This window comes from Candoia aspera, chromosome 4 (assembly GCF_035149785.1).
Source record: "Candoia aspera isolate rCanAsp1 chromosome 4, rCanAsp1.hap2, whole genome shotgun sequence".
In the NCBI taxonomy this organism is placed as follows: Eukaryota; Metazoa; Chordata; class Lepidosauria; order Squamata; family Boidae; genus Candoia; species Candoia aspera.
The window spans coordinates 96,540,194-96,563,101 of record NC_086156.1 but is presented as its reverse complement, the minus strand read 5'-3'; the positions used below and the strand labels follow the sequence as shown (position 1 = coordinate 96,563,101).

The following is a 22,908-nucleotide window of genomic DNA, read 5'->3' as shown; positions in this document are numbered from 1 at the left end:
CTGGGACTTCCTGGTAGCCCCCATTACAAGTACAGTTCTGGCTTTTCAGATCAGCAAAGTATTTTCCTCACCAAAGCTGGAGATGGGAAGGTATCCAAAGCAGGTTTTTGAGTAAACAAGACATGCCAAGCCCAAAAGCCTGATGAATGAATGGGTGTGCACTGACATTTTATTTCTTTTTCCCCTTCATGTGCAGTTTTTAAACCAAAGTTTAAGGTTACTATGTTGTCTGAAGTCCAAGTAGATGCAGACCAAACAATGTAACTTAAGGTAGTTATAGGATACAAACTTCAGCATTTGCAAATCCAGAATATGATATTGGGATGAAATGATAGTATAAGCCTCAATTTTTGGCTAAAGGGACATTTGTTAACTAGGCATTTGGGTTTAGTGTGTCATGCAGACACAATCTATGAAAGAAGAGGGTTAAACACTCCTGACTGGAAGCATTGAGGCTATTTTTGTTTTTAAAAACATCTGGAATGATTCATAAATCTATTCATTGTCTATATCAGCCTGGGATGGGCAGCCCATAGTCGACATTGTGAATGTAGATCAGTCCCTTTAGCATCAGAGCCCTGAAGGTGGCAATGCTGAAATTTTATGATAGATCACTAAATTTTGACAGTCTGACTTCCTTCCTCCCTCCCTCCCTCCCTCCCTCCCTCCCAGCAGTAAAATATTAAGCTTCTGATAGATATTTTACAAATGTTCCTTGAATCCCAAAATACAAGAAAGAGGGCTAAAAACTCCAGCCTTGCTCCTTCAGGGGATATGATGATACCAGCATTATCTCTTTCCGCCACTCAGAGGCTGAAAGAAACAAGTCTGTATGAGAAAATTGCCCGCCCTTGGGAGCAAAGATCAGTGATTCAAATTTTGTGTCATTTCCCAGGGACCACAGATTATGGCAGAGTGGTAGATATTACTCATAAGTCACAGTCTAGAGTAGTCAGCAGCTTCAGATAAGTGGTTTTGCCTTGAAAGATGGCAGAAGAGTCATGCATAACCATTGAGTTTCATCCTGTTAGACCAGTTTCAACTTTACACCCAGAAACTGCCATCGGACCCAAATCTGAAGATTAATGACTCCTATTGTAAGACGGTAAAGTGCATTGGTTGGATTGAATGAAAGAGAGAGAGAGTGAGGGAGTGAAAAGGGGTGGGTATTGAAGCTCTGCTGATGGGTGATGAAGATAGCTTAACTTTCTGTGTATTCAAACACAGAATAAAGAACACAATATTTTCTAGGAGACTGTCATAAGCCTCTTTTCAACTCTCCCCATTTGAAACTATTAGGTAATAACAGCTAGCAGGGTGGCATTATTCCCATTCCAACATTCTTGGGTCACCTCACAGGAGAGCTGTCTCAAATCAGAGAGAAATCTTGTTCCATCTGGGTGTCCAAATTCAAGGAGTTTATTGTGAAGGAAGGAAGGAGACAGTTGAAAGATATGTGGGAGCTGCGTTCCAGACGGAGCTCCATTAAACATGAGGAAACTTGGCTGGGAAACAACACATCTTAGAAAAACCCCGTACATCGCAAACAATAAATAAGGTCTTAAATATGTAGCACCATGCTATGGATTCAGTAAACCTTCAAGTCACTTCATGAAATAACCCTGCTAAGAGTGCTTGTGCCAGCAGCAATTTTGCTTTGGAAGAAGCAACCCCTTCCCCTCAATTTTCAAAGATAGAAAACATAAATACATATTTAAAGCAGGGGTGGGCAAACTGTCCTACAAGCAAAGTGTGAATTGTAACACCCATTAGTTCTAGCCTGGAGGCTCAAGATAAGGGATGAAGGGAGTAGCTGTGCCTTTTGGAGAGCTACAGATTGCTCAGGAGTTGGGGTGTTTTTGGGCCAGCCACCAAAACTCCATCCCAATTTATTTTGTTCTCTAGTAAGAAAGGATGAGATGTGCTGGCTACCAGCTTGGCTCCTTCAAAAAGGGGTTGGATGAATTCATGAAAGTCACGGGGATCAATGGCTATTAGCCTTGATGGCAGTGTGACTGCCTCTGAAGGCCATCATCTGGGAGACTAGTAGGCTCCCTTCTGCAATTGGTTGGCCACTGTGAGAACAAACTGCTTTATGTTCTTATGTTCTAAGGGCTTCACTTCTTGCTTTTTCCTCTATACTTTAACCCATAAGCAACACACTTCCTAGAAAATTTAGAATCCAGTGTTTTTTACTGGCAAATTTTAATGGAAGAATCCTAAGAATTCTGGGGAGTGCAAAAATGAGGTAGGTGGACAAACATAATGGCTTTCAGGGAACAGTTGGCCACACTTGACATAAACTGTTGGAATAAAAGTTTCTTGAGTGTATTTACATCACTCCTTTTACACATTAAATTCTGTTTCTGTTTCACTCTGAGCTTTCTTGATTCCAGCAGTCTAATTTAGCTTACATCAATTGTTTTAAAAGGAAAACAGAGTGCTACCAGTAGATCTTGATCAACCTTCTGCCTAGTACTTTTTAAAAGTCACTAATGATGTTGGGAAATCTCTGAATGGCTTTTCTGTTGGATTTTTCCTGTTCTCAAAGGTGCCTTTTCTTTTGCACTCATTTTCTGAGCTAAATTTCCTCCTCAAGCTGCTGGGTGACCCACAGGGGAAAACATAGAGGTACTGTAGCATCACATCCTAGTGCTCTTTGGCAATAATGGAGCCAGCTTGCTTCACTGCCACAGCTGCCAAGCAGAACCAGCCCTACCAGTAGGAGAAATGAAGCAACTACTTTTGAATGGGGAACTAATATGAACAGCCAACTGGGACCAAATTTTTCCCCACCACCCTCCTAATCTAATGCTTGGAGCAGCTCCTTCATTACACCTTAGTGTGTCACTGCACAGGCAGCTGCTATGGACCTCCCACAAGAAGGCCCTCCATCAGGGTGATATTCATAGGTTGCCTGGTCAGCTAGCCTGTTGGAGGGTGAGTAGGTAGAACTGTTGACATGAGGAAAAAAATGTGCAAAAGAGAGCAATGGAGGAAGAAACGGTTGCTTTTCCTGCTTCAGTTATCAGATCCTCTTGACCTGCAAAATATATGTATGAGAACCTGCATTTTGTCTCCTGTTGTGAAGTGAGATTCCCCACTACTTAGTCTATCTTCATGTGTAGCAGTAGTAATATCAATTATAGCAGTGATGATAATGGAACCACTTATTAAGCTGCCTGAGCCTGAAATGCAGTGCTTGGAGAACATGCAGTGCTTGGAGAACATAACTTGGGGATGGATGTAAACCAAACAAATCTGAGTCGTGATTTAACCAGAGGCTATTGCATGCCACACATGCTGCCATGTCTACTACTGAATCTGTTCCAGGAACTGGAAAAGTACCCAGTTGTGGGTTCCTCTGTTCCAATCCTCTACTTCACATACTATTCCTGGAGTAGAGAATTAAACCCATGAAAAACGGAGGTGGTGATAGTGAGGAGGGAATGGAAATAACCCTCAATTTCTGCATATCCATCAATTTCATGAGTATTAGCACCAAGAAGAGATGCTGGAGTAAATTCTTCATCACAGTAAAGAAGGAAAAATCTGAAGCCGCCTCTGTTTCCTCACTGACAATTCTGACAATTTCTGTTTTCTTCCAAAGCACAGTATAAAAGATTAACACAAACGTCTTCCCAGGAGAAAGAACCGCCTTCCTTCGTTAAACAGTCTGCTTAGACAATAGCAGCAAAACAATAGTGGCAACGAAGAGGGAGATGAAGCTGAAACTGCTAGTAGAGGCACTGTTGCTGATATTTTTGTTGTTCACTGTTGACCCATGGCTCTTAGTATTCGTGCCTATGAGCTCCAGCTCTGGTATTTGACTGTGGATCCATTGCTGGTAGGATGTCACTCTTGCATAAACTCCAGGACGATTCTTCTGGGCACATCCATCTCCCCAGCTCACTACCCCTGCAAGAAACCAGGAACCTTCCATACAGCAGGCCAACGGACCACCTGAATCACCCTGTGCAGAAAGAACAGTGCTTAAGGAAAAACTACTGCAATGATGGAAGTGAATGCTTATTATTACTGCTGTACGTGTTACATAGGATGAAGAAAGTGGATAGATATGTTACTGAAATAACAGCAACTATAAGAGCTTTCTGCTACTTTGACAGGTGCACTGAGACAGGGTTATCTGAAGTTGAAGAGGTCCATAGCAGGTCAATTACCCTACAGGAGCTTCAGATTTGGCTCTATTTCAATTTCCCAAAATGCAATAAATCAGAAATTCAATTTTAATGGCCCTGGGGGCAGGAAAAAAACTGGTAGCTGCTGCAAAATCATGATGCCAACTACAAAAACATGCTACAGAAACATAGTAGCCAGGGGTGCCCCAACTGTCAGGGCATGGCACTTGGAGAAATTGAGGCGCTATCTGTGATTGCTGGTGGTGTATTGGCTAAAATGTGCCCAGACTGGCTGGTACTATCCTTATCATTAGCATGGAATGCTGCATGGGACATTGATATGGACCAAGGCTTAATTCAGTTTTCATCTTCACTATCCTACTAAAAAGTATTATGGGGATGACTTGATTGGCCAAAATCATGAAGGGATGCAGAGGTCAATTTCTATGGTGATGACCCATCTGGTAATGACCATGGCATATGAAAGACTGTGACTTGGAAAGTAAGAGGAGTAAATGGTAAGGAACTTTATATGTACTGGGTGTCTGTGAATCTGAAAGAAAGTGGAAGGATGTGAAAGATCTGAACGAAAGGCAGCTGATCCTGTGTAGTGTTGATGAAGACATGGAGAAAGGCGAAGATGCAAACCTAATTGAGAAAAGGTTAAAACGTATGTCAGAGAATATGAATTTAAATCATAGAGGTTCGTATGGCTGTGTGTGTGTATGTAAGTAAGAATCTATAGGTTGGTGATTCTTGCATATTATGTTCCAGTGAATGTGAAAATGAGTTTTAGGAAATATGTGCAACATTCTGAATGAATGTAATCTGGATAAAAATTATTCTGTTAGGTGACATGAATGGATATGTGGGAACAAGATGACAGAGAACAGACTTTTGCCTCTGTTCCCTCTATTTTCCTGAAAATTAGATAAACTGTTCTAAACTATAGGTATATGTATATATGTATGTGTGTGTGTATGTGCTTATGTGTGTGTGTATGTACACACACACACACGCAAATATCTCAGTACATTTTGTCATTAAGCAAGACACTGAGAAAGAAATGGAAAATGGGGTTTCAAAAAAGGCAAATCAATTTCCCAATTATTTCTGAAATTTGTCTTTAAATGAGGTTTGCCATTAGTGAGTCTTAAATATATATCTGGGTGTATTTTTACTCATGAATGTCTTCTTCTCCAGTCTTTCAGATAACTAGGAGAGACAATATCATATCTGAGCTTCAAAAAGCAGGATAATCACCAGATGGCAGCAAAGGCAACACTATCTCTTGGCTATAGTCTGGTGATGATACAGAGTTTTGCAGCCCAAATATCCTTACTAGCATTATTCTGCAATTAAATCTTGGTAGCAAATGAAGAGGGTGCCCGAACCCTGCCCAACAGGGTCTTACCTGGCAGGCGTCCCGTTTTCCAGCTGCGAAGCCAGCACATATCATACCTTCTTTAATTTCTCGTGCGACCCTGGGCTGTCTAGAGTCCTGGTGGTAGAGGGCATTGCATTTGTTTGTGCTGATTATGGGAACTTCTAGCTTTTGTAGTATATCAGAGGTCTGTCGTCCTTCTGCAAGAAGAGCAAATTAAGAGATTTAATTTAAAGGGACACAATAAGAGTGGAAAAGCTTTACAGTCTTCCTAGAGACTAAGGTTTGCACATGGAACTTCATTTCTCATTGTTATATAACTTAAGCGATCTTAATTCTTGATCTAGCAAATCTTTTTCCAACCTGCTGTCCTCTACATTAGACTGCAGACTTGCTGACAAGGATGTGGCCATTGTGGCTAATGCAACTGTAGGACATTAGGTTGCAAACAACTAGTTGAATAGTCAGAATTTAGCTTGACACTAGGACCAGGTCCAGACTAAAGTAGCTGAAGTAAGAGTGATCACATATCACAGAGGTGCCCAAATAGACAAAATCTGGACTATATATATAGTAGAAGCTCTGTAGGTTCACTTCTTTTTCCACACCTACCTTTGCCTTGAATGTTCCCCCAGCCAGTGACCCAACAAGTGTGTCCTGGGAGGAAGTTGATGCTGGTACTGGGGACACAGATGGGGCTGATGTGATGGGAGAGGGGCAGTCTCTGCTCCAGCTGGATGAGGGCGATGTCTCCAGTCCTCAAATCCCCTTCATAGGTGGGATTGAGGATAATGCGCCCCACAGAGGCTATGATGGAATGAGGCCCTGGGTCTGAAAGCTTTAGTGCTCCAACTAGTACAGTAAAATTAGAAGGATTGCTGAGCCTGGGAGGCACAAAGAGAGACAAAAAGAGAGACAAAAAAGTCTGTGTGTGACAAATGGCTTTATTTTTGGTGCCAAACAAGATGAGCTGTAGCACTTAATCAAAGTCCGAAAGAGATCCTCAACAAATAGTATACATTTAATAACCTTTCAAGTATGGAAAGTTTCTACTATTGATCAACTGGATTTGTGTTTTTTATAGTATTTGTATTTTTTTTTTTAAAAAAAAATCCTAGTTGTATAGAAAAGAAAAAGAATAATGAAAAAGAACAATAAAACAAATGGGGAAAAATGATACAAAATGAAAAACTTCTGTGAATGGTAAGCAAACAATTGCAGAAATAAGAAGGAAAATACTTTCTTGAGTTGTTTCTTCAATTCTGTGAAATATAAATTAGCTATGAGCAAATTTTCAGTTTCATCTCAAACTGATTCAAGTGTAGGTTGAAATCAATGCATTGGATTTTGCAAGTTCAGCATGTGGATGAATTTCTCTGGGCTCAGAAGCTAAGCAGGGTGGGGCCTGGTTGGTTCTTGGATGGAAGACCACATGAAATCTCAGGACTATAGGCTAGTCTGAGAAGTAAAAAAAAAATCAGAAAAAGACAATAGCAGACCACTTCCATAGTATTGCCTCAAAAACTGCAGAAATCAAGTTCAGTTTGAGGGCATCTTTATCTTTTTAGTTAATATCATTGCCCTAATAATGTATCAAAATTGCAGGGACTTGTCCAGGTAGTCACCAGGTGTGAAGACTGACTTGAAGGCACATCCCCCGAAAAAAAAAGTATGACTAGGAAGAAATGCAGTCTTTTTTCCCCCCTTAATAGATGCCATTGTAGTGAATATAGAGGATGGCCTTGAGGGACAGAAAAAAGATCCATTACCAGTGCAACAATCAGATAAACAGTGCTTGAGCCCAAGCCAAGAAAGTGGTTAATGAAAACGGCTTAGACAGCGCCCCACCCCCCAATTCACATGAAGGTAAAAGAGGGACAAAGGGAAGCGTATTCAGACTTGTAAGATTCTGTTACTATAGCTGTTCTAATAAAATAGCTTTAGATCTACATGGTGTCAGTTTCTTTGTCCGTTTCATGGTGTCTGTCTACCATATAGGGCTGACAGCCATTATGGTAGACCTCTGTTTTAGAAGACTCTATCTGCAAGTTCTCACACTGGCTGGGAGGGCACTGAGAGGGCTTGGAAGGCTGGCTTGAAAATCTTCCAAGAATTTTGTTTCCCCAAGGGACAGGATTGAAAGATGTTGGCCTGCAGGTTGTCGAGTGCATACTTACAGTTTAAAACAATGTGAGGCTGTGATGATCCACTGATCTGTGACAACAGAACCGCCACAATGATGTTCCCCATTCAACTTGATGCTCACTTGCCAAGGCCATTCTCCGTCCCGGGAATCTTTACCCCCTACAATCCGGTTCAGAAATCCCTGCTTTCCGCAGACTGAGCAAAAAGTCATTATTAGGAAGGATTCATTGTTCCTATAGGGTTATATGGTATTTCCTGGATATTTGGATTTTAGACTCTTATTCTCCTATTAGCTTGGAATTCTAAAAAAGAGCTGAAATCTAAAAGGGATGAATTAACCTCTAAGCAGTTCTGCTGTGCTAGGGCCTACCTCCTCTTTCTGTTCACAAGCTCTCTTTCTTCTTGCTCCATGTCTCCATTTTTTCTCAGTTTTAGTTTTTACTTCCCCTTTGGTCCCTCTGCTCTGAATGCACTCAGCCAAAGACCTTCACCCCCAATCTGTTTTTTATTTGCCTGCCTACCTGCTTTTTCTTCATTTTCTACATTGCCAATCCAGGAACCAGATGTCCTCCTCCTGCCTTGTTCTCCTTCCAAGGATCCAGCCTTCTTCAGGCAGGATCCCGCTCTCCTTCACTTAAAGAATTCTTTAGGTTCCTCCAATGTTTGTATGCATGTTTGGAAACCTTTCTTGTACCTCTTGAGCCTGGTGATGCTCTGTTGGTGTATGTGGACTATGTGACTGACAACATTCTGTAAATGAGTTTGATACTAGTAAATTCAATCTTTTTTCAGCTTTAAATGAAGCAAGATACAGCACTGCCACTATTTCTATTTTATATTTCTAGATGGCTATGTTTCACAGAACACTGTAGCCAAAATAGTATTTCTTCACTTCATTCCTTATGTTTTGGTATTTAATAGGATAATCTTCCTAATCAATAGCATGCTAACAAGCCAATATGCAAGCAAATATAACTGATGCTCACCTCTGGGGGCATAGCTTGGTTCAACATCTAGAAAGAAAGAGATATATAAAATCATGAGAGTTACAGCTTAGATTGCTATTTTAATACAAAAGAAATAATTTGGAAACTCCAGTCTAGGTATCACTTACATTTAGCCTACTTATTTTATTTATTTCATTTATTTATCAAGTTTATATAGCTGACCATCTCATGAATGTAACTCTGGGTGGCATACAATTGAAACAAAACAGTTAAAAACAGAGCCTTAAAAAACCATTAAAAACCCATTAAAACATAAATATAAACAAACATTCAAGGTCTTACATACAAAATAGCCAGTTCACAGGGTCTCTATTTCCATGAGATCCCCAAGCCTGCTGACAAAACCAGATTTTAAGGGATTTCCATAAAGTCAGTGGGGTGATGGCCAATCTTACCTTGCGGGGGGTGGGGGGGTGATATTCCAAAGGGCAGGTGCCATAGCAGAGAAGGCTCACCTTCTGGGTCCCATCAGATGAAACTCCTTAACAAACAGGACCTGTAATATGTCCATCCTGCTGGACCTGATGGGATGGGTATATGTAACTGGGGAGAAGTAGTCCCTCAGATAACCTGGCCCCATGCCATGTAGGGATTTAAAGGTCAAAACCAGCACCTTGAATTGAACCCAGAAGCAAATTGGCAACGAATGCAGCCCATGGAGCAGGGGTATAATGCGCACTGATTGAGGAGCATGCATAACTCCCCACACCACTGCATTTTGCTCCAGTTAAAGCTTTTACCCCATGTAGAGCATGTTATAGTAGTCCATTCAGAAAGTGAACAGGGCATGAGTAACTGAGCATAAAGCCTCCCAATACAGGAATGGGCACAACTGGCGCCCAACACGAAGTTGTGCCAAGACCCTCCAAGCCACAACTGCCACCTGTTCTTTAAGTAGGAGTCGTGAGTCCAGAAGGACCCCCAGATTGCTCACAGGCTCTGTTTGAGGCAGTGCAACTCCATCCAGCACAAAAGATGGTAAAATCCCAGATCTGGAAGGCTCCCAATCCCAAAGCCACTCAGTCTTGCCAGGGTTGAGCTGAAGCCTGCTGTTTCCCATCCAGACCCCCACAGCCTCCAGGCATTAGGACAGGACATCAACAGCATCACTTAGTTCTCCAGGGGCAGAGATGTATTAATTGGGTATCATCACCATACAGATGATACCTCACTCCATGGTGATGGATGATCTCACCCAGCAGCTTCATGATCTTAAACCAGAGCTGACAAGAAGTTTGGATTTTGGATGGCTCAATTTAAAGCAACATGATTTAGTTAATGCCAGTGACCATAAAACAGATCAGAGCAATAGGAAAGTCCACAGATGTTGAATACTGTCACAAATTCATTATCTGAGGGCCAGGCTGACTCACTGGGGGAAACGCCTTCTTTTTAAAGTTCTCTCTTTTTGGATAGCAGACTGTAGAACATTGTCATGCCTGGCAAACCTAACCCAACAGACATCATACACCCAGTGATACCTCACTTGCTCCGTAGGCCTGTCCTTGCATGACCCAAAGCCAGCTCCTCCCAGGCAAAGTTTCTTCTAGGATATCATTGGGCTTCCTCTTATAATGGGGGCATCATATGATGGGCTCCCTCCTAAATTAGGCTCCCTCCTATTTAGTCATGATGGTGACAGCAGGAAGCTCCAAGTTGCCATTTAAACCAGAGGCTCACACCTTGAGGTGACAAAGCTATAATTGTCCTTAAAAGCCTGGAGTCAAGCTCCCGAAGTCTTCCTAAAGTCGATTCTAATTGGAGTGTCAATCGTGACGAATTAAGAGAATGATTAAAAACATGAGTACCAGAAAGTAATCATATGTCCCACATGTCCTTTTCATTAAGTAGAAATGTAACTGAAATGAAATCAAGTTTAGCTGTTGCGCTGCTCACATCTGTTGCCCAGCCTATCAGCCAAATTCTGGCAGTGCTCCACCATTTCCTCCTCCCCCCACAAAAAGAAAAGAAATAGTACACCTTGTTCTAAATGCGTTCCATACTGGTGCTGCTGAAAATTTATTAAATCCTTTCAGATGCCTAGTGCTGCATTTTGCCAGGAAAAGAAAAGAGAAGAAACAAAACAAAAAGAAGAAGAGAAGAGAAGATCCATATGCAAATACTGAGCCCTGATGGGATTTTGGCATTTAATCTAGGATACTCTCATTGGTGAGAAACATTTGCTTGTGCAGAAAGTCCATTAAAACTTACTTGTCACCATTTGCAAGAGCATCAGTAGCAGCAATCTTCTCCTTGGTCCTGGTCCTTGGTGGCCCATAATACCACTGCTGACCTCTTTGTTTCCTTCCTTCTTTTTCTCCGTACACAACAAAGCTAAGATGTGGCACTCTTCCAAAACAAGAAGCATAGTTTAGGCAACTCAGACTCTGGATGCTTATATATATACATACACCCCAGAAGGGTGTATTCATTCGAGGAATCATGCCAGATCTGGGTATTTGCCTGCTGGGATAGTTACGAAACTTGCTGAGTAAATGTAACTTGACTTCTGCTTCCTTCCTTTCAAGCTACCCATTTCCCTGTTTCTAAGTCTATTGTTCCATCAAGTCAGTCCAACTACTGGGATTTTTTCTTTCTCAATCATCCTAATACCTTCCACATGACCCATAATGCTGACCCTTCTTAACCCCAAGTACATTTGATCAATATTCAATCTGAGTGTCTGTTTTTTCCCTGCCTGCAGCTAGGAGTTCCTCTATTTTTTCTGGCTTCCACAGGAATGATTAACCCAGTCAGTTGGCACACTTTTCGCTTGTCCAACCCTCCTTCTCTTCTGAAGGTTTCATGGGACTAGTATTAGCCTTAAGGGTGGAATTCCAAGTCATTTGAACAGTAGCAAAGATGGGTTGTTGGTGATCCATTTTTTTGTTGAAGATATTGATAAACACTATAATCAAACAATACAGAAAAATCTAATCTTTAACTATGTTGTGGCCTCAGTAATGACTTTGCTGATACTTGTAATCCTATATCAAGGTATCCTGGAGTAGGTCCCATAGAATTCAGTAGACTTTGCTTCAAAGCAAAACTGTAGGCATATATAGGAATGTCCTGTTATCCAAGTCTTTATAAGCTGCTTTGGATATGTGGAATAAATGATGGGACAAGTGTTTTAAAAACAAAATAATGATGATTACTTGTCTGCAACTTCCACCTCTAATCATCAATACTGTATATTCTATGGCTATCCATATCACCTGAGCTTTAGTAAATAAGGAACCTTTAAAATCTCAGCCCTTGAAGGTGGGAAGATTACTAACCCAGTTTAATCTCTTTTAGCAAACCAAATTGGAAGATTTGATCTGAACATCTGAAGTGGGCCAATTTTCTAAACGAAATTAATGAACCGAACAGGATTTTGTCTGGTCTACATACCCCTAATATGTATTTAACATCTTTTCCACGTGTGTGACTGAAAAAGAAAGAGTAGTCAGCATTCCACACGTTTTTGAAGTCAATCCTTTTATTTATATTGGAATAAATATTCCAGTAGACCTTTAGTGGCATGACTTTCCTACTGCTTATGTCTTTGTAAAATAATACAGATGCTGAAGTCTGCATCTTGGGGAAAGGAGAGACTATTTTTATTGGGGTAGAATTCTTATGGAGGAAGAAAAGAATGGGTTAGTCCTACCTAGCTATTATTTTAAAATAATGTCCCTCAAGTTGGTGCTTTCCAGAAGTGTTGTGGCTAAAACTCACATGGCCATGGCTAGTAGCTGTGTTGGCTAGGAATTCAGAAAACAGTTGTTGCAACATTTCTGGGATTCCTTCTTATGTCCTGCTTATCATGGCCTGAAGATGCCTTGATAACCATTTTTAAGGAACATACCTCATGACTGCACCTTGTTTTATCCCTAGCATGATGTTGAGGTAATCTAAAATAGTTTTAATTGTTCTACTATGAAAGCAAAGTTTTTCTTCTCCTGATACAAAATGTACTATGCAGACAATGTAGGGCACCTCACAATGATTATAATGGTGATGGGAAATACTGATCTCCCAGGAGGCTGGCAGACTTGTCAGCTAGGATTTTGGGGGTTAACATGGAAATATTGATAATCCACTGGAGTTTGATGGATCCTTTTGCAGGGTGGGACCATGATCACTGTGCTACTGCTATATGTATGGGTGGATGGGAAAGCATATGACATACATGCACACACAAATGTGGAATGGGAGGTGGGAGAATGCCACATTTTTGTTTTACAGCAAAGCAAAGCAAAGCAAAGCAAAGCAAAGCAAAGCAAAGCAAAGCAAAGCAAAGCAAAGCAAAGCAAAGCAAAGCAAAGCAAAGCAAAACAAAACATAAATATTTGGGGAAATTGGCTTCAGGATGGAGAAAGAAAAGATCCAGAGACACAACAGCTCTGACAGTTCTACGATTTGAGCTTCTCTGCTTTATATTTCAAAGCAGATCTTCTGATAACTTTTTTTTTGTTGGCTTGTGGGAAACAGGCTTATCAATCTTCTTTTTTTCCTGATAGGAGGAAAGAGGTCAATAGCCCTATAACAAAAGAATCATAGATGCTTCCCTCTAGAGGTCCTCTGGATTCTTGCAGCTCCGATCATTTCTTAGGTGGTGGAAGTGATACAGGCAAGTAGATACAGGACAGCAGCCTGACATTGGGGAAACAGGGGAGGCTAGTACCTTCCAACCAGCAAAAAAGATCTCAGGGAAGCAACTTCTCAGAAGGAGTTAATATTCAGTTAAGTGGATGGGAAAAATCACTCTCGTTAGGAATGATGAAGAATACTGAAATGGAACTCTCTTCTGCCTGATTCCAGACTGTTTTCTACTTTCTGCATCTCTCTCTTTCTTTCTCTGCTCTCCTCCTGTCTTTTTCATACACATGCATTCCTATCCACTTCCTTTCCTTCCTGTAATCTAACCCCACTTCTGGTCCTAAGCATAAGAAGTACAAAGCAGCTGGAGAAAGAAATGGACTTTCTTGTTAATTTCCCAGCAGAAAGCATAAGCATCCAGTTGTGAGTGACAGGTTGCTGATTGGGCCAAGTGAGGTAAGTTTTTTTCCCCTTCCTTTTTTTCCCCATGCGAGGCTATCAATCTCTCCTCCACCACACATTCTAGGGAGTGATTGGGGGTTGATTTTGTTGTCAATAAATGATGCTGGGTGGAGGGGAAAGTAGAGCAAGTAATCTACCAATTGATGCTCAGAAACTGTCTCACTTTTAATCTGTATGGAGAGCAACTCTGTGCAATATCTGTCACCATACTCCTCTGCCAGTTCAGGGATGGGAGGACTGGGAATACTAGTGTACTAGTGCCCTATTATATATATAAAAACATTCCTTCTCACCCCTATGGGTCTTCCTCAACCTCGGGTCCTCTACCAGAGGCCTGGGAGTTTGAGGGTTCTGCGCAGTATCTTAGCTGTTCCTAGCACTGCACTCTTCTGGACAGAGAGCTCTGATGTTGCTCATGGGATCTGTTGGAGCCACTCTCCCAGCTTGGGGGTCACAGCCCCGAGTGCTCCTACCACCACTGGGACCACTTTGGTCTTCACTTTCCACATCCTCTCTAGTTCTTCCTTCAGGCCCTGGTACTTCTCCAGCTTCTCATACTCCTTCTTCCTGATGTTGCTGTCACTTGGCACTGCTACATCTATCACCACTGCTGTCTCCTGGTCCTTGTCTACTACCACAATGTCTGGTTGATCAGCTAGTACCTGCCTGTCTGTCTGGATCTGGAAGTGCCACAAGATCTTAACCCTGTTATTCTCCACAACCTTCTGTGGAATCTCCCATCTGGACTTGGGAGGGTCTAGCCCATACATTGTACAGATGTTCCTGTACACAATGCCAGCTACTTGAACCCTCTCTCCCTCCCATTCTGGGAGTTGAAATCCACACATCTTAAAGTTCCCAAGGTTGAGAAACACTGATATAGTCATTTCACTATTAGATTGCATATGCAAAATGGATACATTTGCTTTAACTGCTTTTATGAAGAATGACAAATTAGGGGGGGCTGTGCAAACTGTGCATCAAAGCACCTATGAGTGCAAACGTAATACCTGTTGGCAACAACATCACAGAACTGTGCTTTTGTCCAGAATTGAGTGGCTGCCTTCAGAGCTTCCGTGCAATCCAGGAAAAGGACGTATCTGCCCAGTCCTAAAGTTTACAAATACTGACAGAAAATGCAACTCTTATTCTATCCTGGACAGTGACCATTGATTTAAAATCAAACCCAGATTTACCTTTTTGGAGGTGGGAGAAGGGCCCTTGAAACCTCAGGCATGATGACTCTAACTCTTAACACCCAAACTTTCTTCAGAGAGAGAGAAAAAGCTTCGGTACTATCTAAGCAAGATTGTCCATAGCTAGCCTAGTAGATAAAAAGCCTTTATGGTTTCCAAATGCATAACTTACCTAGCAATTCTTCGGGGTGAAAATGAAAAAATGAAAACAAGGAATTATTAGGCTCAGATGACCAACATGAGAGTGTGTTTGTTTGTTTGTTTTCTATCCCGCCTTTATTATTTTTATAAATAACTCAAAGCGGTGAACATACCTAACACTCCTCCCTCCTCCTATTTTCCCCATAGTAACAACCCTGTGTGGTGAGTTGGGCTGAGAGAGGGGGACTGGCCCAAGGTCACCCAGCCGGCTTTCATGCCATCGTGAACCAAATTCCCTTGCCCCTTGGAATTTGGATGGGGGGAATGAAGAAAACACATTTCATAGGGATTCCATATTTGCATCCTGTTTTTCATACCAGCTTGCTCAAGCCTGTCAGCCACTCTTCCCATTGGCATGCCCGGCCTCCCCCCACCCCGCTGCTCCGATCATGACTGACGGGCAGCAGCATTTTGAGGTGAAGGACGTCCTTGATTCCCACAGGCTTCGTGGCACCCTTCAGTACCTTATCCGCTGGAAGCACTTCCCACACCCTGAGTGGGTGTCTGCTCGCGACGTTAACGCTCCTGTTTTAGTTAGGCGCTTTCATCTAGCTTACCCTTTGAAGCCTGCTCCTTGATGTTTTGACTTTGTTTTGGGGGGGGGTGGTATGTCATGTTCACTGTTTCAATGTGCCTTGTACATCGTAACGTTTCGCATGCCAAGTTGCTGATGCGTGTTCTGGTTGGGCGGGGCTCTGAGGACTCCTTCTCCTGGGTTTGTTATCTGTCTTCAGGGGAATGGAATGTGTTTGGGTTATCTAGTCTGTTCAAGGTTTTCTTCCCAGGAGATCGGCAGAACTCGTTACCAGCACCTGGGGTGGGGAATTTGAAACAGTTGGGCGAGGGGAGGGATCACGTTTGCACCGAGGGTTTTTAGTTTGTATTTGGCGCGCTTTTGCTCATTCTCAGCTTTCTCTGTATTTGCACGCTATTCTTTAATAAACCAGATATTATTAAGCTCCTGCTTGTGAGTCTGAGTATATTAGGATAGGCAATCATTACACATATATGGGCTGCAAAAATCCTGATAGACACTAGAAAGCAGCTGTTTAGTAGGTCATCTGAATTTTTGCAGCCCAAATACAATACATCTACCGTTCAATTCTACATAGTCATAATTGGTATTATTACCATGTGCATGTGTGTGTACATAATCAATAATTATTGGAATATATAATTATTGGGAAACCAGCTAGAGAGGCAGTTGAGCTGATGGATGATAAGATAGTGAAAATATTAAAGGTGTATATTGACAATACAGGGAAACTGAATCAATTCTTTACCTCTTTTTTTCCACTGGAAACAAAGTCTGAACTGATATTTTCAGAAGCAGAATAGGAGGGATTGTGTCAAATAGGCTAATGAAAAATGGACATTCCCTCCAGCATTCTCTTAGGTTTCTGGAGGAAAAGCTGTTAAATCCCTTTCTCTGCCCTGCATTCCAGTTCCAGATTATATATCCCCAAATTTCCAGTTGGCCTCACTGAGAAAATAGTATGTTTGAGATATAGTCTGTTTTGAAACTGAATATTTTATCCTGTCCCTTGTGTAGACTGCTCATACTTGATGGGAGGGAGGGAGGGAGGGAGGGTGAAGGAGATCCTCAGTAGATCTTCCATTAATTGTTTTTTGGCTACTTAATTACTGTTTTCTACTGCCCATTCCATCCCACTGAAGCTGGAGATTCTAACACTGACTACTCTAGTCATCATCCCACACTCAGAAAATAACAACAGCAACAACAACAACAACAAACATTTACAAGAATGTTGAGGTAGGTTGGAATGAAGGAGAAGGGAAGACATGATGGAGATATAGGAATCATGCATGCCAGGGGCATCTATAGCAAGCTGAGATGTTGTTAAAATGAGGAAATGCATATCATGATGTCATGCCACAAGCTCCTCCCTTTATGTACTTGTTTGCAACGTTGTGACACAAGTACCAAAGGGATGAAGTTTGCACTGTGATGCTGTGATGTACATTTTGTCATTTGTTCCTCTTGCCTCTCTCAGGGACATCCATGTGCATGGCAGAAATAATGCAAGAAAATAATGTTATCCCTTGAATCCACATTTTGGAGTTTGATTCTAACAGTTACTGATTTTATTCCTATGCTTTATAGTTTGGATTTTTGTAATTATTGTAAGCATCTTGGGTATTTCTATAAATTGAAAGGCAGGGCTAAATTTATAAATAAATAAAATAAATGTAAGGAAATTCAGACGGACAGAAGGAAATAGGTATTTGCACAGCACATAGTTAAACTGTGAACTTGCTGCCAGGACTTGTGCTAAAGGCAGCCAATTCAGATGCTTTGAAAAGGGGACCAGTCAGGTTCATGGAGGATCAGGTTATTAATTGCCACTAAAATTGATGGTTGTTTATTACTTCCTAGACCATAGGTGGTATGCCTTCTATGCTGATTCCTGAGAGGCAGCAGTAGGAGGAGACCATTATCTTCTAGTTAGGCTTGTGAACTTCCCAGATGAATCCAGTTAGCCACTTTGTGACAGTAAATTCAGTACTAGATGAGCTTAGGACAGATCCAGCAGGGCTTTTATGTTTTTATAATAGTCATGGACAATACAAATTGTGAACCCAACATTTAACCATACCAGTCTTCCGTGCATCATGTAGGTCATCACCTAGTGTATCTTCCCTCTGCATGGAGAGAATCTCTGTCATTAAAACAGCACAATTGATTGCTTCCAAAGTTAGTGCCAGATGGAGTTCAGAAGGCTTTGGAATGGGGCAGAAAGGGAAGACCATGGTTTGAGATGAGAATTAAGTGGATCAGTAGGAGTAAGGGCAGTTGGCAGGTCTGTGAGGGAGAGAGAGAGGAAGATCAATAGAACCACATGAACTTTAGTGAGTGGATTCCTTAAAGCAGCAGCAGCAGCAGCAGCATCTTTCTTTCAGGCTTGCATAGAAGTCTGGAAAATATTGGGCTACTTTAACAAATAGCCGAGAGGTGCTCTGTTCTTGCAAGATCCCAAGCTAATCTTCCAAATCACTTTCAAAGCATGCAGAGCCCTGTAAACTAATAAAGTTTTATTATTGTAGTTTTGGCAATTGACAGTGTTATTGTTGGATGCCACTTTGGGTGAGGTTTTGTCCTAAAATAAATATTATGGCTGACTGACTGAGTACAGGCACGTGTCTTTTTATGCACTGTGGCTGTCCAGACTTTCCTGCTCAGATCAGCAAGGATAGAGGCAAGCAAGTGGAGGCAAAGTTTTTAGAGTGGAGCTGTCATGCAAGCTGCATGTATCCTCCATGCTTTATGTCCACAGATAATTTTTGACTGCTTGCATTGTTAGAACTGTAATTGGGTCTAAAAGAGATTCTTGATTTCTCAACTATACATAATTTTAGCTCTCTGACTTGAGATTTTTTGAAAGGGCAGGGTATACTTGCTTTTAATAAACCAACTAACAATTCGAATAAAGTAGTCAAAAAACAGTAGGGAAGAAGGGGTAAAGTTCAGAATCTGGATGTTACAGATTCAAATGTTCGAACTGGAAAAGGGTATAATCATTATTAACATATGAGGCTGACCTGATCTGCTATTAGAGGTCTTCCATTTGAGAGGATGGAAGGCATTTTTATAGAAAAGTCTAGTGGTTCTCTGTGAAATAGGCATTGGACATCTCCATTAACCAATGAAATGTCTCTTAACCTCACAGTAGCTGTCATAATATTGTTAAAGATTTTGCTAGGACAGAACAACTATTTTAATATTTAACATTCATTCAGTCAAACATTCTAAGTATAGTAATTCAGAGAAGATGTGATTGGGCAGTTCAAAGTAAACATGCATACGATTGCACAATAAATGATAATAATAATAATATGAAAACACCCTTAAGAACCCTTTCAGCATCTTGCTTGAGCTGCTGCTTTTCTACCTAAAAGAAAAATTTAAAATAACAATAATGCCAGCCAGATTACTCAGTTTTGGATTACTCATTCATATTTTGACTATTTCTACCTGCTTAGCTGGGAAAGGGTATATGGACAAAGATGAGTGTATAAGATTTGGGTGTGGAAATGTATTAAGAAAGATATTCTCATGACTCTCCTCCAGTAAGCAGTGATGGATGATTCAAAGAAAGAAACATCTATCACTACAATGTAGCTACTTATTTGTACATAACTGGAACAAAGGTGATGCCACAACATTGTTGTGAATCACTCCTCCCATCCATCCATATATACAAAATAAAATAACACACAAAAACTATTAAAATATGAATTAATATATACTGTCTGGTTCTGATTATGTATTACTTTTTATGGACTGTTGATTTTTGATCTTTGGTGACCGGTTATTGTTGGAGAACTAATGATGAGATGGTGGTCTTTTGACAGGTCTAGATTTATCAGTATTTTTAATTGAGTTGTCTGTTTGGTTTTGGAGGGGAAGGAGGGTGTAGAAAAGATCAGAGATGCAGATATGTTAGACTGGGAAATGGCAGTTCAAGAGAGAGTGAGAGATTGAGACAAAAGTTTCTTTAGAGTTAGACCAACCTGTGGTCTTTGAACATTGCTCCACTTGAGCTACCTGAGGAATGTTGCTGAGATTGGTACCCTAGCACAGTCAGGAAGGTCACAAATGGCCAATTTTTGGTTACAGATTTGAAACTGGAGAGAGGATACACACTCCATCCTATGGCTGCTTTCATTTTCACCCCTTATGGTCTTCAAGGAGAATGGATGAAAAAGCAGTAGTAATGGATGGGAAGTAGGTTAACACTCTACTTTTTTGGTGTCTGGAAGGACTGTACAATATAGACATAGACCCGATCGTTTCAGAGCATGTGCTGCTGGAATGCTATGGTGGGTCTACTAATTGGAAGCCTTGCAACAAATCAGAGGACCCTTCCACATTCTTTGCATGGGGCTTTAAGTCTCTGGCAAGTCACTTTGAATGAAGCTGACTTTCAGCAAACAATTGAGGCTCAAACTCCACAACTATAGAATTTCCTTCCCTTGGAAGCACACAATCATGGAGCTCATCAAAACATTTATAAAATTTCTTTCATTCCGGTTGTGTTTGGAAAGCTGTAGCTAGGTGGCTTGAAATGGAACTTTAAAGGTATTTTTTCTCTCATTTCTGTTTAAACTGTACTGTACGTGATTAAACTGCATTCAGTTACATGCATTCAATTAAACAAACTTACATTTACATTTCATTGGACTCAGTTATTAAATTGGATTCAGTTAAGTTGCAGTGCATCCAATTTTTGAGATTTTTTCCCTATTCACGTACACATATGGATTACATTTACCATTAAGCTTATGCTAACATTTCATACATCCAGCAAAGTAAACATTAGTTCTTGAAAAGTCACAATCAGTCCTTAAGGAGCTAATGGCACCTGTCAGAAATTTGCCCCAGCACGTTAACTCTGTGAGATATGCATCTGGATACAGATGTATGTTTCTGAAAACTGTACAAAACTGGATTCCTATGGTGTTTTTTTAAGCCAACATTTGCCAACAAATGTTTTAAAACATCTCTGTTTAGAGAAATTGGCAGGATCTGGCTGAATTTGTTTGGATTTAGAAACTAAGCAATGTTGGACCTGACTAGTACTTGGATGGGAGACCAACAGGGAATTCCAGGGCTGTACACTAGACTGAAGATGAAAAAAATATCCATAGTTTTGCTAAGAAAATTACATGTCTATGAAATCACCATGACTCTGTGAAGTCACCAAGAAACAAGTTGATATCTCTAAGTAGAGAGAATTGTGAACAATAGATAGATACACATTACATTAGACTAATTTCTTTTAAAATAAAATTTAAATGTATTAAAGTAAATTAATATGGAATTAATGTGGGCTGTATTTATAATGAGCTAGAACAGGTTGTAGTTGGGGGAGGCTGGTTTTGACCAAATCCCGACATCTAGGATGTTCGATCAATCAATCAGTCAGTCAACCAACCAGCTATTCAAATTTATTTTATTGATCCTGCTCTTACAGGAAAGGCCCATACACTGTGAGCCACTTTATATACATGGAAGATGAGTGCAAAGGATTCATGATCTTTCCTCACAGTTTAAACAGAGCTGCTTATTAGTGTGTCAAGTGCTGGGCTTGGACTGAAGTCTATTTGGAAAGAAAACTAGTGAAATGAATGGAAATAGACCAGTCAGACTTTCACTGCTGCATATTTACCTATATAAACATTTATTTCTTGATCTCAGGGAATGTAAAGGTATTTGTGGATCTGCTATGAATAAACATTAATCCTGAAAACACATCATATAGCATGCTCCTGTCTCTTCTCCTTCCTGGAGTAATGCATATGACTGTTGATTTACTAATCAACAATTATCATGGAATGAAGATATGTGTAGCTTTTAATTTTCTTCAAAAATGTAATTTGAATTAATTTTATAGTAAAATAGAATGATCAAAACATAATAAATGAAAATAATGCTAAAAGAACAGTGATAATACAATGAAAAAGTTAATGCATAGTAGTGATTAAAATGGAGTAGATCCAGTCAGAAAAAAGGAGATCCACATATTATTAATATAAAACTAAGTCAACCTTCTAACATAGCATTAAATATAGACTATATATAAACATATCAGTCCATCTTCTCATTTTTACAATAAAAGGAGGTTTCAAAAATAGATAAGAAACACATCTCCTGAATCTACTCTTTGACATCAGGACTATAAATTTGTTTCCATCTACATAGTTTAATTCTTCTTGCCAAATCCTAGTTTGTTAGAGTCAGAATTCTTCATAAAATGTCAAATTCTGTATTTTGGGAATTTAATTTAACATCACATCTTTAACTACTAAATTTCCCTCCAAAGTTATATTAACATATGCAATGACTTGGAACCAAAAGAGAGCCGTAGGTGGACATGACGAAATGATATGACTTATATGTCAGAAGAATGTGCAGTAAATAATCATACATATATGGTTAGTATAAATCTATAAATTCCATATATATACATATAACATATATTCCAGACCCAGAAATCTGGGCAGCCAAATTGGCATATTATGCAAACCAGTCAATTTGCAAATTGCCCCAAACTGCTTTTTTAAAATGACTTTTAAAAAAGCTCAGGGCAATTAATGGAACATTAAAAAATGCAGCAAAAATATAAAATTAACAATAAAAACAGGTAAAATCGCTATTATATGCAGATAAAGTTATATTTTGGGAAGTAGAATATATGTCCATTTTCAGCTTGGAAACGTTTATATTAAAAATATACAAAGGACAATCAATGGTTCCTGAATAAAAAGTCCTATATTTTTCTATCCTTTTTGACTAGTTCCTTCGTCAACCCTGTCTTTCTTGCTGAACCAGTCATACTTGGATGAAGATGATATTTCAGTTAATACTGCTGGCAATTTAATGATGTAGTGAAAAGAAGAAAGAAAACAGAGCAACTGAAGTCAGAAATGTATACTGGAACAATCACACACAACCAGTTTGGTTCGTCTGACTTCTGCATTCAGAAGAAAAAAAAAAGTTTAACTCCAGCATTACTGGGAAGAGCAAACTAAAACTAAAAGATTTTAAAGGAATTCTCTATATTGCTCTGAACGAACACTGAAATTAATCTATCTCATTTATACTTTCAAATCTGTATCTGAGCCAATGAATTCCTCAAACAAATATGGTTACAAAATAGGTGTTTGTATTTGGAGGGCATATATAAAAAACTCTGAATGTTGATGCAAATAAATGTACTGAACACACATTGAAGACAAAATTACTCACAACAAATGTATATATT

At 40.1% G+C, this 22,908-nt stretch overlaps 1 protein-coding gene across 1 annotated transcript; it reads right to left on the bottom strand.

The window, feature by feature from the left end:
• Positions 1–3,527: 3,527 nt before the first annotated feature.
• Positions 3,528–7,879, bottom strand: LOC134496766 (serine protease 27-like). Its single transcript, XM_063302477.1, has 4 exons — positions 7,701–7,879; positions 6,136–6,407; positions 5,554–5,723; positions 3,528–3,973 (listed from the first exon to the last, which is right to left on the bottom strand). The coding sequence occupies exons 1-4, from the start codon at positions 7,877–7,879 to the stop codon at positions 3,668–3,670; spliced, it is 927 nt and encodes a 308-aa protein (XP_063158547.1). The 3' UTR covers positions 3,528–3,667.
• Positions 7,880–22,908: the final 15,029 nt, after the last annotated feature.

Bases quoted from the DNA above. Each gene is read 5' to 3' on its own strand.
- LOC134496766 (XM_063302477.1), bottom strand. From the start codon at position 7,879: ATGACTTTTTGCTCAGTCTGCGGAAAGCAGGGATTTCTGAACCGGATT. The intron at 6,408-7,700 runs GTAAGTATGCAC...TGTGCCTCCCAG, and splicing joins GCCTCACATTGTTTTAAACT to GCTCAGCAATCCTTCTAATT. The intron at 5,724-6,135 runs GTAGGTGTGGAA...CTCTTCTTGCAG, and splicing joins GGGGAACATTCAAGGCAAAG to AAGGACGACAGACCTCTGAT.